Source organism: Anser cygnoides, chromosome 2 (assembly GCF_040182565.1).
Source record: "Anser cygnoides isolate HZ-2024a breed goose chromosome 2, Taihu_goose_T2T_genome, whole genome shotgun sequence".
Lineage (NCBI taxonomy): Eukaryota > Metazoa > Chordata > Aves > Anseriformes > Anatidae > Anser > Anser cygnoides.
The window spans coordinates 18,419,502-18,438,306 of NC_089874.1; the positions used below are offsets into that span (position 1 = coordinate 18,419,502).

The 18,805-nt window shown below is 38.2% G+C and overlaps 1 protein-coding gene across 2 annotated transcripts in view; it reads right to left on the reverse strand.

Moving 5' to 3' along the window:
- Window positions 1–1,088: 1,088 nt before the first annotated feature.
- The window catches only part of GPR158 (G protein-coupled receptor 158), a 196,911-nt gene continuing 179,194 nt past the window's right edge, over window positions 1,089–18,805 (reverse strand). The window contains exons 8-12 of one of the 2 annotated variants that reach the window (XM_066991582.1): window positions 13,324–13,462; window positions 9,626–9,731; window positions 7,527–7,673; window positions 5,946–6,768; window positions 1,089–5,819 (exon numbers count right to left, since the gene is read on the reverse strand). In XM_066991582.1, the coding sequence (XP_066847683.1) occupies window positions 5,320–5,819; window positions 5,946–6,768; window positions 7,527–7,673; window positions 9,626–9,731; window positions 13,324–13,462 (1,715 nt within the window). In that variant the 3' untranslated portion in view covers window positions 1,089–5,319. Of the gene's footprint in view, window positions 6,769–7,526; window positions 7,674–9,625; window positions 9,732–13,323; window positions 13,463–18,805 lie in introns of both variants that reach the window. The other variant, XM_048048493.2, reaches the window with a different exon arrangement.

Here is an 18,805-nt window from a genome sequence, read left to right on the forward strand (position 1 = left end):
GGATGATTACAGAAACAGCAGTGTTTCAACTCAGAAGGCACTCTGAAAGTTAAATGAATATGTGCCTGTGCAAGAAACTACTGGAACTCCTACATGAATAATGGGACAATAATAAAAATGGTATGACAACTGAAAATAAACTAATTAAGCCTAACTATTTATACAGACATAAGAATATACAAAGGCTGTGCTGGATGAAAGGCTCACTTAGCCCCATATCTAGTAGTATTTGATTATGGAAAGAAACCAGGGTGATTATGTAAGGACAATTCTTTAAGCAAACTGCAAATTAAGAGTTTTCATCCACCGCTTTCAGGCATCTTGATAAATCTCTCTTCTATGACCTGCCTAATGCTTTTTGAACTCCTGGTATCCACAGCAATCTGTGAAAATGAGCTCCACAATTTAATTATGGCATATGTGGAAGAAAACTTCATTTGTTTTAAAATGCTCCATGATGGCCACCCTGGGTGTTCTGTAATTCCTGCAGGATGAAAACCAGCATATACTGGTTTTCTAATCATCTTCAGACCATTTGTTATTTTATGTATCATCATGCTCTGTCATCTCACTTCCGAGTTAAACAAGCTGCAGTTGATCTAGTCACTCCTTACACAGCAGCCATTCTCTGTCTCTGATCATTTTTGTTACCTTTTCTACAAGTTTTCTACATTAGATGAGGAATCCAGACATGCACACATACTGTACAGGTGAACTATAGGCTTTTACAATGACATCATAGGCAGCCATCTATTTATTTCCTAATCTTTTCTAACGTTTTAGTTGTCATTACTTTCAGAAGAATATAGTGCAAATCCTACAATTTTGGTCTCTAAATTGCAGCAACTGAGAAAAGAGAGCTGTTGGTCATGGTATTTCCATAACCTGAAATCCTGAACACAGCGTGCAGCTAGTCCAATGGTTGATGTCAAGAAAACAAGGAAAATCCTGAAAATGCTGATGTTGTGATCAGATCACATATCCTGTAAAACTCATTTTTGATTATTTTACAGATTTGATGCTTAGTTTGTTTAATTCGGATCAATAATGACTTCAGAAAAATCACAACAAAAAAGGCTGTAGACAGATTTCATATAAATGTGCTTTATTGCAGAGAAGTTACATTATTTACATGCTGCAACACATTACAACATAAATCTATCAAGTATTTCATGGTGGATGCTGTTGGTTGCCAGATAACATTGTTATAAGAACCACATTATAAAGTGAAGAGACTTACAGCTTTATATACTCTACAACTTGGAGTAGCTAAAATGTTAAAAGTCAAAAGGCAGTGTTTTCTCAGGCCTGCCTGTTGTCATATGCATGCAAAAGCCTAAGGAGAGCAAATATAAAAGTATTGTCCAGTTTCAGGTCTATGATGCCACCAAAGCTGATGATAGGTGTGTACTGATTTATATTTTAAAGCGTATAATCTTGCATAAATTATACAAGTCTAATAAGATTGGTATAAATCTAATTATTTATAAACCATGGCTTAGAAATAAAGGAGAAATGCAGCTTGCACATGCATTTAAAAGGACAACCTAGCAAATGTTTGTGACCTTAGTGTTTATTATCTTTTCTCTTAACAGATCTGCTAGAAAACATCTTAATTCTAGAGTTGCACTTCTCTTGGCTGAATAATGACAATGAAACTCCAGAAAAAGACAACTAAGCAATCTAGCCAATATATGCTGGTGGAGAAAAATCTATGAAATACAGAACATTAGTTATGTCTAACTTAGTATGTCTTCATTAAGCAATGTTTCTAGCAGCATCATAGTGAAATATAATAGTTGAGTGAAGTTTGGCCCCTCTTTCTTAAGTGCAAAATAATCTAAAGTACCAATTGAATCTGTAGCCCAAATATCCATTGCTAAATAAACTGGGGAAAGCTTTGTTGCTTTCTGAAGGAAAGTTCTCCAATTGCATCAGTCTTAGGATATGTGACCACAATAAGCCTAAAGAACCATAACAGACATTTTTTAAGAAGTGAGGGAAAGGGTCAGGATGAAAGAAAACAAAACCAAACAAGAGTACACAAGCCAGTGCTTTCCCTGGTCAACCAGCCTTCATTCTTCTGCTGCCAGTGCAGCTGGGCTGATTTACACCAGCTAAAGAATGGACTTTGTTTCTGTGTTTCTAATGAGGATATCTTTAAAAAAGAAAGTAAAAAATAAATGAGTAAGGAATTGTAGATAGAGAACAGCGGCACAGATACAGTCATGCATGAAGGGCTTGATCCTGCCAGTGCAGCAAGGGACCAGGGTGCTGTGTGGCTGACGCAGGTGCCCTCACCCCTGGTGGCTGCTGCAGCATCCACCAAGCAGCAGCGTGTCCTTGAGGTAAAGAAGGACAGGAAGAAGGACAGAAGATCAGGACAAGTGAAGTCACCAGGGCTGGTGCCTGCTCCTTGTGAACATCTTCTCTAATAGGCAGTGAGGAGGTACAAAAATCTTTTTTTCATGACTCCGCTACAGATGCCCACTTCTAACCTCAGCGCTTTTGTAAGTAAGGGCAACCTGCCCTCCTCCCCTGTTCATATCAACCACCTCCTGGATGTGCTACAGGACCTTCTTCCAGTGGTAGGAGAGGCACAAGGTGATCACCATATTCAGTAGGTTTAATTGTGTATCTCTCTGGAAAGGGTCAACATGCCCCCGCAGGACTTCCAGAGAGCTGTGTTCCCAGGATGGACTTGTTCCCACACAGGGCAGTTTAGGGTTACTTTCCCTCTGATCAAATCCCACTGAAGCTGATGGAAAAGTTACTGCCAAATTTTGTGAGTGTCTGGCATTGGGAAGGGGAAATTTGGGCACACGGGCTCTAACTTCATCTCTTTTCCAAACTAAATAGCGAGCTGGATTTGGGCTGCACATGGGTCACCAGTGGCACTGTGTGGGCAAAGTGGGTGCACAGATGGCCAAAGTAAGGGTTCTGGCCAGAAGATGCGTCTTGAAGGTAGAGACTAGGTCTCCAAGGCTATGACTACACCCTACAAAAGAGGGGTGGGGGAGTCAGACCAGCCCAGGACAGCAAAGACCCAAGTCAGCATGTCCCCACGGTGGAATCGAGCACCGTCCAGGCTCACCAGGTTGCTTGGGGCAGTTTGGCCACTGTCACCTAGAGCTAACGAGCTCTGACTCTTGGTAGAATTTATGAGTGAGGCCAATGTGTTCACACAGCACCGGGACCTGAGCTGACTTGTTTACAACTGGCTTAGGCATCTGCATGTCCCAGCTTTGGGCTTAGCAGAGGCAGTAGGAAGATCAGGTCTGTCTTGATCTGTCAGTGTAGATGTGCCTGTATTCTCCTGTCCTTGTCAAAGGACAAAAATTTCCTCCTCATGTCCAACTTGTCTAAGTCCCTCTGATCATTGCATTTTATCTTAAGCCACTTTTTCTATGATGCCACAAAAATCAGTTTATACTACATACGTGTATGTGCATGTGTGTATTAGATATGACATTATATATATTAAACATATATAAATATCTATTATATATATATATTATATATATATTTAACAACACATTCTATTCAATCATCCTCATTTCGTGTTCTTTCATTGAATCCCATCACTTCTCTCAAATTGCACAAGTTCTTTAGGACTGAGCTGTCTTTATTTTGGAGTACGGTACTTACAGCCAATTCTAGTGAATAGCACTTCACTGGTACTACATTCAGATGGGCGAGGGTGGAACCTAGGTTTTATTATTAGTGATGCACAGATTCTCTATGATACCTCCTAGGCCCTGATGGTATACCATGAGTGTTTCTGCACTAAGACTCATAGTTGTAAACGGGCCACCTTTAAATTAAGCTCATATGCAGGATGAGGACTGTAGCTATTACTGAAAATTAGCACTGTACTAAATACTAACTTTTTACTGTAAATGTATGTATAAATTAAAAATAAATAAATAAAACCTAAGCATTTGGAGAGTGGGAGAGAGATGCCATCATTTTCTTTCCTGCTGTCTCTTACAATTGCATATACAGGGCAAGAGTAATATTTTAGATTCTCTCTCCTCACTTGTGTATCTCCAAAGGCCAATTTCTGGAGGTTTGCCAACAGGGATAAACAGTAAACTGTTGTTCCATATGAGCTAGCTAATATATTTCCCAGGGTTGTCTGGTGTTAGTAAAGCAGGTCATCATTTCTGGGGTATATTTATTGTCATTCTTGCTCGTCTCATTTAGTAGTATATCCTCAGTATGAAATACTGAACAAGATCATCATTACGGATGTTTAAAATTGGTATTCTGGTTTCTTAGATTATATTTTCCAATTTCTAACAAACAACAGATAAGTTGTCCTAAGACTTACCAGAATATGCAGCTAAGACGACTGGATTTCCACTATTAACAAAGTCTATGAGCATTAACAGGGAAGTGCATAACAAATAACTTGCTGTGTATAAAACCCCTGAATAATACAGTATCAAACTATAAATTTAAATAACAGAGCATAAAACAAAAAGTTCACTATATAAATCACAGGAAAGGAAAAAAAAAATCTCAAAGCCCAAAGGAATTTCCCAATGAGAGTTACGGCTTCCACAGCCAGTGGAAGATTACTGTAATTCTATATATTAACAAAAAGTCTATAGCAGGTATTTTAAGTTACAATAAGAAGAAAATATCTGCAGATTGCATAAATGTGTTGTTGTGTCACATAATATCAAAGTTATTTGCAAAAATTATACAATCTGGAATGCTTTAATATGAGACACAACAATGTACTTAAACACACAGTAATAAGAAAATGAGAGCAATCATTATATAAAATGTATTTTTGGGATGCATTGAGTTAGCAGTGCTATCAAGATTAAAATATGCAAAGTGAATAGTCGTCATTTTAACAGCTGCTCATTGATACCCCTTTTTGCCATCAGGACATTTTCTGTGCCCTACTTCTGTTGGATCTCTAAAGTCCCAAGGGCGAGTTAAAGCCAGTTGTGGCATTCAGAAATAATTCTGTTAAGACTTACAGTGTGCGTTTGTTACCACTTTTTTTTTTCCTTTTAAAGGAGAAGTGATTTCACAAAGGCAGGTTACTTTCATTGACACAGTACAATCCTTGGAGTAGGGAACACATTCTGGGCACCGCTAATCACATTGTTGGCACTCAACAAATAAATAATAACAATAATAATAATTTGCTTTGTTTAATTCCTACGTATTTGTTGTGCTGATTCCTTTAATTAAAGTGATGCTCCTTAGGAATTTTCAGATCCTTTTGGCCTAAGTCCCTTCTGTCTTTCCTGTTGTCTTTCTTCTCAATGTTGCTACTCTCCTCAGTCCAAAAGCCTCTTATTTTCGAGGTGTTGCTGTTTTATTTGCACTTATAGCAGGGGTGTTTGATAAAGCTACACTTCTTTCTGCATTTGGTAAATCTGGTGTATCATACTCCCAAGGGCAGACTTCAGCTCGAGATGCTGAAGGTTGCTGTAAGTAACTACTTGGCTTACGGGAGTCAGACGAAAGCACATTTCCCTCAGAAGAGGCATTTTTTTTCTGTTCCACCAATTTATTGATGTTTTCCACTGCTTTCGGGGGTAGCTCATCAGGCTCCCCAGCACAAATATTCGGTGCATATCTATTAAAGTTCTCACACTTCAGCCCAGGTGAGACCTGAGACTTGGAATTTGATTGTTTTTTCTCATTTTCAAAAACCTGCTGCTCTTGTGCCTCCCTAGTGGCTGCCTCCACCTTCTCTGAGCTCTGTTGATTTGGCTGTTGATACCCCTCGGGTGTCTTCTGCTTATGATGAGATTTCCCCTTCAGCTGGGAAGGGTGATTTTTCTCTGGCTCTGAGGAAGCAATAGACACATGTTTTTGAACCTTAGAGTCAGAAGGCACAGGACCAGGAGTTTGGTCATATATCTCCCAAGGACAAACTTCTCCTATGTCGAAAGTGTCCTTGTGCAGAGACTTACCTGGGCCAGTGTCTGGATTTGTGGGTGTTTGAGCAACCCTTTGCTGTTTCATAATTCCAGACTTATGGGTTTTCTTTGCTTCCTCAGAGTGGGTAGAGTTCTTCCGGTGAGACTCCTTATGCTCCCCTTTATCAGAAGCTGAGTGCTTTTTGCTGGCCTCCTTACCCTTCTGCTGAGCTTTATGAGATTTAGTGCTCTCTTCTAGACTTTGTGTTTTACCCGTTAGTCCCAGAGTCTTTTCCTTGGCACTAGCAATAACACTGAGGGATTTTTGTAACACAGATGTTCTTGGATGCAGAGGCTTCTTATCTGCACTTAAGTTATGTGCACTTACTGATTTGCACACCAAAGGGACTGATTCAGTGGACACTGCTTCAACCTTTTCAGGAGCTTTTTTGGTTAAATCGTTACCAGTCAAGGAATCCAGAAGTGAATTCTCAGCAGCTATAACTTCTGTGCTTTCTGTAGTTAAGCTGTTAGGTTCTCCTGTTTGATCCCTAACATGATCGTAAGTGCTGTGGGACTTTTTTAATGAAAAGACTCTGTTTTTGATAGTCTCTTCTTTTGGCTTTACAGAACTGGTGGAATCCTGTGGGTTTTTTTTCAGTGTAGCTGTGTTCTTCACAGCACTGTGCTCCAGCAGGTCCTTCTCATCCCTGGAGCACTGCCTGGTGACTGTCTCCGGGATTTCTGTAATACGCCTCATTATTGAGCGTCCCAGGCCCTTCTTAGAGCACCTTTTTTTCTGGAGATGTGGGTTATTAGCAATCATCTTTTTCCTTTTATAGATTTCAAGCTGGGCATATAGTTTCTTCAACTCATCCTGTAAAGTAGAGTAAATAGCAAAAATAGTACGTAGAGTGAACAGTCAAACAAGCAGCCCAATGAACGCATTACCCATTGCTCTAAAAAACTTATTTCACTCTCTTTTCTAACTCTTGAATATGCCATTCCTCCATGAACTTGAATCTCATGTTTTTCTACCTTAAAATAAAGTTCAACCCTGGTGCACAAACCAGTTACCTTGCATAGCTGTGCATCATACAGCATGCACAATTAATTACATTCCTACAATACCCTGGTACAAGATTTCCTGCTGACCCCTACAGATATTATGTATTCTGGGATTGTAAGTAAGAAAAATTCCAGACAAAATCACCCTTTTACCATGTAACATAGGAATAATGTAGCTTTGTTTCTATTTCATATGTTTGTTAAAATTATATGTTATATACTTAGGTATATATTACGTACAAACGACTAATCACTGTGACACCAAATGCTGTTTATGCTTCCAGATAATTCAAAGAGTCCATGTAAACTGATAAACAGCTCTTGCTGTGGATGCTTCTTTCTCCTCAGCCTCCAGCTTGACTTTCACTACAACAAGTAATGTGACTTCACACTAGTGAATTCTTTCTATGATATTTTACATGACCTGATACCAGAATCATTGAAAGACCTAAGCTGACCTGTTTTTTATCTGGCATCTGCAAAAAAAGTCAAACAAGTGTGATTCAGAGTTTACTGACAGGAAAAAGTGTTATTGAAATAAATGATATTTAAATGAGTTATATATACCCGAATATCTTCAGGATCCAAACTATGCTCGCTCCATGCTGAATTGATACTGCTGTTCAGATAGGATCCAGATCGACCCATATCGAGCTCATCTTCGTAAGCTTCTGTAGCTATATCATCTCTTGGGTTATTGCTTGAATGTGAAAACTGCAATAGGCATTCATAACAAAGATGTTGCCATCAGTGCACTGTAAAAACTTATATCAACAGTTTTCATGACATAGTCAATCACAACAGATTTCATCTGGTTTTCTAAACTCAAAATACTACCCATAAGTTCTACTGGTGTAAGTAGTGTCCTATAGAATATCAGCATTGTATGGAAGAAACTCATATTCATGGTGGGTTAACTTGAAAGGTTTAGAGATCTGTATTAGAAAAAAAAACACTTTGTACTTGTTTTGATGCTTATTTGAGCCTCTTTACAATGCATTTACATTAAGCGAGTACGACAAATATATGGGAACAGTCTTTCAGTGAGAATTAGCAATTAGGCTGCTAAAATCATAAGACTGTAATTTATATTCCATGCAGTTGAATAATCCTGAGGAAAGCAGTTCTCCCATTTTATATCCTGACCCTGGAAAAGAAGAGATAAGGTGGCCAAAAAAGAAAAAGGGAAAAAAATGGAAAAAAATAAAAAAAGATGATCTTTCTCTTGTAAGTTTTAGCAAATGCTCAGATCAAGCATTGCAGAGAGGTTGTGTCAACCTTTTTTTTATTTATATGGATTCATTCATCTGTGGTTACTATTGCTCACGTAGTCATCTGGCCTCAGGACTTTATGAATGGAACTAAACCTTGTGAATCTTCTCCTAACTCCTTCAATTCTTCAGGGTGCTGGAAGACAAGTCTGTACAGTGTTACACAGATAATAAGATAAAAATGGAAATGTTGGTCCTTAGTTATGAGTCAGTTTCAGAAAGGTTAACAAATTTTCTAGGCTAGTCTAGAAAGGTATCTCTGAGGATATGTAATAAAGCATATGGATAAAAAAATAAAACTATTGCTAAAGACCAGCTGGGTCATTAAAAAATAACAAGGAATTTCAATATTAAGGCAGCAGTGTGTCCCTTGCTTATGACTGTTTAATGTATGTATATTTGAGAGTTTATCAGCATACCCTGTTCTGACAGAAAGGCAAAAGATAGACATAGCAGCTTCATTAAACTGAAAATTGCATTAACTTGAACTGCTTAGCATTCTTCCTTCATATGCAACTTTCACCTTCATTGTTCTCTTTGATTCTTGACCTTTTGATTGACGTTGGTGGTCATTCCAAAAGCAATTATAAAATCACGTGTTTGATGGAGTACTGCATAAGAAGAAAGCTGCATTCAAATGCTTCAGACTGGTGCTGGGACAGGTGGAGCTACCTGGGGTTTTCCTACCCCCGGTGAGACTGACATATTGTCATTTCATTCTCGGAGCCTGATGGGAGCTGAGCCGCAGTGCTCAAAGCTCATTCTGTTCTCTTCCCTGCACCCTCCCATCCTGCATCTTCTCATGTCCGGCACACATTCATCTTCTCATCCTGTTCTTCTCCTGGCTCCACATTGTGGGCCAAGTCTCTCCTTGGTATGCAGGACCTGGATGTCCCAGGCTCCGACTTGCATAGGACTCTCCTTTTCCAGTCAGTAACAACTGCCTGTTTGAAGTCCCAACCTCTCCACCTCGTGGCTAGTCTAAGCTCCTTACTCCACCTTTATTTAACAGAACACCCTAGTCTTTTTATCCCCTTGGCCAAACTCTTTGTCTGATCTCCGATAACACTTGCAACGACACAGTCACCAAAATACATGAAGTAAGCATCATCAGGCAAGATCCTTTCTTTTCCATATGAATCAAATCACATTTTTTGTTTAATTTAAATTGAAATTAAATGTCTGTTAAATCTTTGGAATTTTGAAAGTTGAAAGAAGGAATTTTTCAAAATGTGTAAGAGTTTTTAAATAAAAAAAAAATCTGTTTTTAGGCATTACAGCCAAATTTTACATCTTCCTTTTCTACCAGTTGCTTACTAATTTTATATAGAATTGCTTCTGCAAGACATTTATGTTCCTCGGTTTTGGCAAAAGAAAAAAGGCAGAACCAAATACCTTAGGGATCAGAAGTAGCCCGACAGTGACAGTCACAGTCAAGTGTGTGTGTGCAAAGAACAGCATCAGCATCCAGTCAGACTGAAGTCTCGAAGCAAGAATGAATCTGAAAATAGAATTGTGTTGCAATTCACTGCCTTTTCTCCAGTGCATTAAACATTTTTAACGTTCTTTAGGATTCTTTTCACTGAAATGCCAAACACAACTATTTTTGTTCTGTACTGCTTCATACAGACCAAACATTACATGCACATGCTTTACCTACATACCACAATTTCAAAAAGAATCAGAAAAAAAATAAAACACAAGATGGAACAAAGTATAAAAAGAAACAACAGACCTTTGAGGACATTGCTCGGTGTCATGTTTTCCCTCAATTTAGCTGGTGTTTTTTTGGATGGTGTAAATCATCACAGTTTCTGTAGCTTGAATTGAGTTATGGCAGTTTACATTAAGGATCTGAACTGATGATTTTAGGTTAAATAAGCACATGTACTATGAAAATTTGCAGTGCGCTTTGTAAATACAAGATGTCCAGAGATCACAGCTACAGAGTGTGGCTGATTAGTCATCAAAGAGATAACTAACTGAAATGCAGTGGGGAGAAGAGAAATGGTTTTGAATGTAGGACCGCTCAGGGTCTAAGAGCCCTGCAAACCCTAGGAAACGAGTGGCTGAACCTCCTACATGAAGCGATTCCTTGCTGAGCTTTCTAAAAGAGTGGCAGGACAAGCACTGCAGTTAAGCTAGCTGAAGCATGCTTGGCTTATCTGCCTTAGTGAGCTCCCAAAGATATAAACGATAAGCAATGCAACGGATGAATGGATATACCACTGGCTTGTAATTTGCAGGTCTACATAAATCATTCAGATCGAAATGAGATTTGCAACTTATCCAAGTCCACAGAAGCATATTTTGCAGAAGCTTTTGTTAACAGAAATAGTCTGGCACGAAACACTGCCTTATATACCATAATAACGTATTTATCATTTCATGTTTATTACTTAGTAAATGTAGTGCTTCATGAGCACAATAAAATGTTACGAATTCTTCTTCCTGACAGACCTGTTGCTGTTAAGGTGTGCAGGCAGACAACGAGGCTCAGGCCTGGGGTTTAGCTATCTGAACACATCTTGAGAGCTATTGGAGATGACCTGTGAGACTGCTGGATATAACAAATGACAGAGCAAAAAGCTAACAAAAGTTACAGATTGTGCCGTGAGGAATGGCACAATTGCACAGGCAGTTAGAGGGGAAAGACAGCCAAACTGCAGAGGTAATTGAAGGGAGCAGTGGGGGTTTTGTGAGGAGCAGAACTTGCAAGGTCAGCGGTACCAATGTAAGGCTGTGATTACCTAGGTAATGAAGCCAGAAGTACCAGATTGAGTACCCATGCAGCAAAACTGGAACCAATAGAAATCACAAAGAAATGAGGGGTATGTTGTTTACTTGGGAAAACACAAGGACCAAGAGGGGCTAAGGTGGATGGGGGAAGAACAAGCACGGAAAAAGAGAAAGAAGGGACAATAAGAGGGGCTAGTGACAAGTATGCAAGTTACTCACTGAGCCCTGTATCTGATCAATGTGGAGACAGAGTTTCTATTCAAATGAGATTTTCCCATATAAATTTTGTTCTTCTCAATAGTACTTTTGAGAAGAACATTTTAAGAAATGTTCTTTCTCAATTTTCTCAAGAAAGAGCAAGGCAGGAATTTAATACTATGCTGATCTGAAGACAATCAAGAATCCTCTGTTTCCAAAATGGGAATCACACTTTTAAAGAAGAACAAACATAAACAGTTCGAGGTTTTATTTAGTGCTCATATCAGTCTTCTACGAGCTTCAGGGTTTTTCAGACTGGATTGCTGCCACATAATAGTAGGTGTCTTTCAAGATTGTGGCGCTTTCAACTTTATGACAACTCAGATATAAGTCTTACATTTCAGCTCTTTCAGTTACATGCAGAGCTTGGCAGGGAAGACGGAAGAAAAAAAAAACACAACAAACTCACGTAAGGAAAAGTGAACTTGAGACCAGGCTGGGACTTGTGTATAAAGATATGGACATAATCTCAGGAGGGATCATGTATTTCCATGTATTTTGGTAACTTCAGATACTACGGGAACATCTTGGAAAAATGAATAAAGTCTGGAAATCTATTACTGAAAACAAACAAATCACTGGCCTGATCAGAAATGCAATAGGACCAAGTCTATAAAAAAGAGCTCAATCCCTCCTTTTTCTCAAATTCCTAATGCTTTTCAAGTAAAATCGTAGTGGTTGGAAGGAAGGAAAATGTTGCATTTTCCACTTTGCCCCTCCCTTCAATCCAAGGTTTCTTTCATCCTGTCCTATTGCTAAAAGAAACTTGCAGCCCACCTCTCCTAATGCACTGAACTGTATCTTCTACCATAGACCAAAGTATGGTTTAGGAACATTAATTAATGGGAGGGGAAATTTGACTGAAGGGCTACCATATTAGTTATAGCCAATGCAAAAGTACGGCAACCAAATTTTACATCTACTCTATCAGAAATGGAAAAACACTTCAACCAAATACAAATTTTAAAAATATTTTTTTCAGATGTTTGTGTTAGGGAGTAAAGAAGATTTTCAATGTATGTGGATGTCAAGATAGGTTAGGAGAAGGTTAAGGAAATAAAAAGTGGCAAGCCTGAGAAGCACTGTAAACTTTATAACAATAATAGAGAAAAAAAACACCTGGCAGTAACAGGGATGAAAGATTTGCTTTACTGGTGTTTACTCAGAAAAAAATCACTCAGCATGGAAGAAAACATCAAGAAGGCAGAGAGAAACATGAGTTCCAAGACAGACCAAGAAACTGAGAAGAGTATTTGAAGACTGTCAGCGGAGTGATGTTAAAAAAATATCTGAGTAGATAAGGGATAGGGTCTGTCAGGAGGCAAAGGAAGGTGTAAGAATGCCATAAGAAAGTCCTAAGAATCTCTTAGAGCATGAGATTAAATTCATGCTATCTTGCTATTCTGAATTTTCTAGGACCAATTCCTTATTACAAAGTACTCTGTAGCAAAGCATATATGGTAATTATCATGTAGCTCTGGCAAAGACCGTTATTTATCTGTTACTATTCTAATGATTTACAAGTATGAACCATAGAGCTCATTAGAAGTTTTATAAGAAACACATGCCTTATATTATTGCTACAGCAAAATGACTTTTTATGTCAGCATATAAACCACTGTGCCGCATGCACAAACCAGTACAATTATCTCAACATACAGCTGCACTTTGCCAATCTGTTACACACCAGGACAAGTTCATATAAACCAACATCCTTACCTGCTGCTTTTCTAGGGATACAAACCAATGAGCAGAGTGCAAATGATTCAAGACAGACAGGACTTCTGCTACCTCTAATTTATCACATATACTGATACATACATCCATCTAATTTATCACATATACTTTCATCCAAGATCATATCAGCTAGCAATACTGAAAAAAAACCAAACTAACTAAATATATGATTTACAAGTTGACTGTACATATTCTTGAATTCTGTGGGAACAGTTTTATGTTTAGTAGTTACTTAATCTGCAGAATTAAATATTTATGAGACCTTCCATTATTCATCCTATCCCATTTACCCATTTTAAGTTGCACCATATGAAACCTGAAAGATAAATAGTTAATTACTAGATCTACAGATCACTTGCCTAATTGTATGGAATATAGCAGAGATAATGAGCTCATTGTGAACTGCAACAGCCATATAACGTGGCTCATGAAATGCTGATGGGACTGTCCGCACTGCATAGCAGAGATAAACACCCCACAAGAGGAATAAAAATTCAGCTGTGAGAAGAACAAAAAGAAATAATTTGCAATTAGTTTTATAGATGAAAAAGGAAGGAAATTTGAAGCACTATAGTATCTTCTGTATATATGAGTAGATAAAGACAGTACACACTTGTAAATTTATATGTGCACACAGGCATTCACATACTTTCAGATATTGTTACTGTGCATCATGCATCTGGTTTTAACTTTAAACACCTCTTTTTTCCAGATCAGGAACCTTTGCATTCATGGTGTTTTGGTTTTTCAATATACAAGCATTAAGACAATGCCTAATAATTTCTCGCTTGAGACAATGTCTAATAATTTCTTGCTCATTTTTCAAATTGGGACTATAGAAACTTGACATTACTTAAAATAACAAAATATGTTTACTTGTAGCTTTAGTTCTTGCTATAGAGGCAGCTACTGGTGCTACTACTAGACTACAAGTTTCTAAGTCAACAGTTTCATTTCAAAGGTTTATAACACAGATAAAACAATATATTTTGGATTAAAATTTTTCCACTGTTCATGACAGTTAATCCTGCTGGTGCCCATAATATTATGAGTCATTTCTGAGGGCTTAATGTAATTATATGAAATGACGTGTTTCTCTCTGTTAGGAGAGAAATGAGTAAAGGAAGAACGGAGGAGTAAAGGGTCAGGATCAGTTTAAACTATCCTGTTAGAGCTCATTCATCTGCACCCACTAGTCCTCTGGCTTCATTTCCAGTAGACAGTCTGCTGTGACATCATTCAATTTGCTTTCGATATAAATGAAATAATTTCATATCCATCTTGAAAAACCTCCCCTTGCAAAAAATAAAAACCTCAGCTCTGCCACGTAGCTATGAGTTCAGCTGGCACCTTTACCTCTTGCCTTGCACTCTGGGCTGATGATGGCTGGAAGTGGTTACGTCTGCCCAGCAAGGTGCAATTCCCTACCAGACCCCTGCAATACTGGCACTGCTCCAGGACAGCTTCAGAAGTTGAGTGTGATCCTGTTGTTACTCATACACTGCTTTGGGCTTGTTCAGCTTTTGCAGTTAATCCACTGTCAGCTGTATTTTGTTAGTGACGCTCAGCTACATTCAGTTCTTGTGAGAGCACGTTCATACATACACTTGAGAGGAAAAAGTAGAATGGGAGGGATGGGATTGAACTCACCTATACTCAGCTACCGAAAAGTCAGGTGTCCAGCTCAGCCAGTGATCCTCCTGCTGCCTATGAACAGGTAGCCAGCTCTGCAATGCAAACCATCACATCCTCACATGGCAGGAGGTGCCACGTCTCCCCTTCAAATTGAAAGCACTCCAATGATTACCCTAAGTATCTAGATTTTAGATGTCCTGGTAAGTGAGCTGAAGCCTACCATAGCTCCTCAGCTCTGAAATGAATTTAATCAGCTGCCTCCACTAAAGAAAAGTTCCTTATTCATCTTTTTGTAGCTTTTTGAAATTCCATACTTTGTCACTAAATCTTAAAGTGCCACTTACTGTATGTAAAGATAGAAACAGATTACCTTTACAGTAAAAATACAGTCAAATGTAGTATAATAGAAAATAATTTCTTCTTCACACTTCTTTTTGCAAATACGTTTTATTATACTGTAACCAGAACAGGAGACCAATGATATCACCCTATGGTAGTGATCAGCAAATCGTTATTGGTCTCGTTTGGATAAGTGCACAAATATTTGTGAACCCCCCATTATCAAAAGATTGAAGTAAAACATCTGCACTGTATATCTTATGAGATCAGGTCCTCCTGTTTCTTCTACTTATAACAGTTTGTAACTGCTGCAAAGCACATATATTATCACAGTGTTACAGCATTTCAAAGCTTCTAATAACTTATATATAGTTAGATATGCTACCAGTGAAGTCTATTACCCTAGCTCCTTAAAAACACCTACGCAGGAATCACCTACCAAGCCATCTTGCTCCTGAAGTCTTCTCTGAGCAAGTGGAATACAGATTTTGCTTCAATGCAACGAGATTAAAGGTGCCTTTACAAATGTTAGCAGTTTTGTTTTCTCTAGGTACACTTGTCTAGCATATGCAGAATTGTGGCACTGAGAGGTATTGCTCTTCAAAGTAATGACATTCCTTGCTCTAATTGCTCTGTATTGATTTCAGAAGAAATTGAAAAGGAAAGAATGCATTCACAGTATTAGGTTGCTAAAGCCAAATCACTGTATCGTACTGTCCTATGTTCTACGGGTCCTGTATTTCAGCAAGCATTCCACAGAACATGCCACGTAGCACATTACCTCTCATTTTGCCTTTCATCCGAAGTGCCCCACAGTATAAATAAATAAATGAATAAATAAATAAATTATCAGTAGAGTTGGATAGATAATATAAGAGCTAATTATGAAATAAGAGGCATACTACCCCAAAACACAAACAGTTTGCTCTTCTTTCTCTTCTACAACTGAAGTGAGAAGAGCCCCATGTCTCTTATTGGTAGAAACGATTCGTTACCAATACTAACACAGGTTGAGAGTTTGAAAAAGTTGGGCTTTTAGTGGAATGAAAATACATGTGCTAAAAGTACTCCTACTTCAAATAAACAGTGTGAGCCAAATTTTGCTTATTTTTACCATTAAAAAAAAAAAAAAGAAAAAAAAACCAAAGCACTGCTGTAGTCTTAAAGATGTACAAGAATTATTTTTTTTGTATCCAGACTGAAAAAAAAAAAATCAAGATATCTCGGAACACAAATGAAAGTAAGTCAGACCCAGATAGCAAGATGAATTACAGTGAACTGCATTAAGTAGGAGTGAATGATTCCCAGATCTGATTGCAAATTTCCCTGTTTTCACTTTCACAATCAGTCACAAGGAGTTCCTAAGACAAGAGGGGATTTCAAAGCATTAGCATACTGGAGCATAACAGTAGTTTGCACTGTTTAATGCATAATGCTTTAATGCATAATGCTTTGCACTGTTTAATGCATAATGCTTTACATTTAGAGCAGAACTGGCATTCCTGTCTGCAGATAATAATTAGTGTGACATCTGGTAACACAGATAGGAAATAGCTTTTGAAACACAAGGTAAAATAACAGAGTTCCTATAGTTGCTAAGCCCAACGATACAATAATTTCATTAGCAATAACAAAAAAAAAATCTTGCTTGAAAAACAATTAATTATCAAAACCACTAATTACACAGCTTAAATGTATTGTGCAGAAGTTGTGCTTGAGGGGGAAAATTGAATTCATATAATTAGCTACAGACTACTAGTGCATATTGCAATGAGAATCTGAAGATGCTATAAAATTTTGCTGTATTATTTTCCAGTTGGTCTTTCTGGTTTCTCAACATCAAATAAGTTGATAAATTTATATATTTAGTATACTTATGAGAAACACAGATGTAACTAACTTTGATAGACAGGATAGGCAGATAGATAGTTAAATAGGTAAGAGCAAGATTCTTGAGCACCACTTATCTCTGAAGTCCTACTAGTTTTGTTTGTGGCACCCTAGTGACTCTCTTGCACCAAGTATCTTTTATGATTAAAATCTGGCTTGCTGAACAATTTTTCACCACAAGCCTGGTGTTAGAAGAGTGACTTCTTGACAACTAAAGGACTACATTAGCATAATGAAAGCCCACCAAGACCAAACTCAAAGCTCAAATACATAATCTTGTTCCTTTAAATATGATTTATCAAAAGGCCTAAAAAATATTCCATTTTTACTTATTAAGCACAAGAACAAGAAATATCTTCTTTTCTTACTTTGAAAAATGATGGAAATTCCTAGGAGAGACAGCTGTCAACAGCTATCTGGACAGGAAATGTGAAGTAAAAAAAAAAAAAAAAATCAAGCTTTTAAAATACTCAGAGTAGCTATTTTGTAACTGTCCAAACCAGGCATTCAGATTTCACTTGCAAATCTGTGAGAGATAAGAGACTAAGAAAAGGAATAATTGCTTTAAAGACACAAGTAGATGCACATATGAATGGAAGGTGAGATGAAAACATAACATGGCCTCAATATGCCATGTGCAGGGGTTAATTAATCTTTAAATATATCTCTTGCTAGTTATCTATTTCTTATCCTTAGAATATTTTATCTGGTCTTTGCACTATCTAATCAACCTACTTATTTATATTCTTTGGTGTTTTAAAAAAAAAAACAAGATCATTCCTTTTGTTTGTAATGTCCATCATGTTTTTAGAAAAGGGAGCATTTTGGAGCACTTAGCTCCGTTACCCAACACACCAGACCAGACTCACATTGGATGCAGCTGGCCTATTACTACTTAACAGTGCACTGTGTCTGCTCACCCGGGATTTGTCTGGGTCACACCTTTTGATAAGGAGGGACAACGATATGTTCTCAGTATGTGATATGTTTCTGCTCTGTAAAGAAGGACACGCTCAGGGTTGGTTTTATTGACACAAACTTCCTGAAGATCTGGGATAATATATTTACTGGGTTTTGGTAAACATTCAGTTGTCTGTGCTGTCAATTATTCTTTCATATTTAAAGCCAGTACAAAGCACAGCTCTGTCCAGAGACAGTCACGGAATCACAGAAGTATGGAATGGTTTGGGTTGGAAGGCACCTTAAAAATTGTCTACTTCCAACCCCCTGCCACGGGCAGGGACACCTCCCACCAGACCAGGTTGCCCAAAGCCCCATCCAGCCTGGCCTTGAGCACCTCCAGGGGTGGGGCATCCACAGCTTCTCTGGGCAGCCTGTGCCAGAGCCCCTGCTACATCTTCTTGCAGACGATGCAGGCTGGCCCACTCCTGCCCACCCAGCCCCAGCATGAGTGAATTCTCTGTCCTTGTTCACTGTCTGCTCTGCAGACGTCTGTACTTCAGCTGACTGCATGGAACAGTGGATTGAGATATGGGGAACTGAAAGCAGTGATCAAAGTCCTGTTCCTGTCTTTTAGGATCTGGAAAAGTTAGACCTTCCTTACACTTGAACAGGCAAGGGAAAAACACCTGCAGATGGCAAAGGGAGAAAGGTAGTAAGGGCATGACATCAGGACATTAGGAGTGTTAAAAACAGATTCAGAAAAGCAAAAATCACGTAAGAAAACCTGAAAAGTCAAGAAATGTGAAATTCTTTATTTTTGAACTGGGACACTAACTCTTCTTAGAGGCCTTAGGGAAGTACTCCATCTTTACCTCTCCCGCTTTGTCCTCTCTAAAACTTGGACAGCACTAACATAAAAATACCACATATGCAGTCTTTATTTGCCCTCTTTTGCACGTATAATCTTCAGTTAACCATATCATTTCTTGGGAGACCAGACTCATTTACAGCACGTTAACAGAGCACTTCCAGAGATAAATCAAGGTTGGCTAATAAAGAAAGCTCTATAATTTG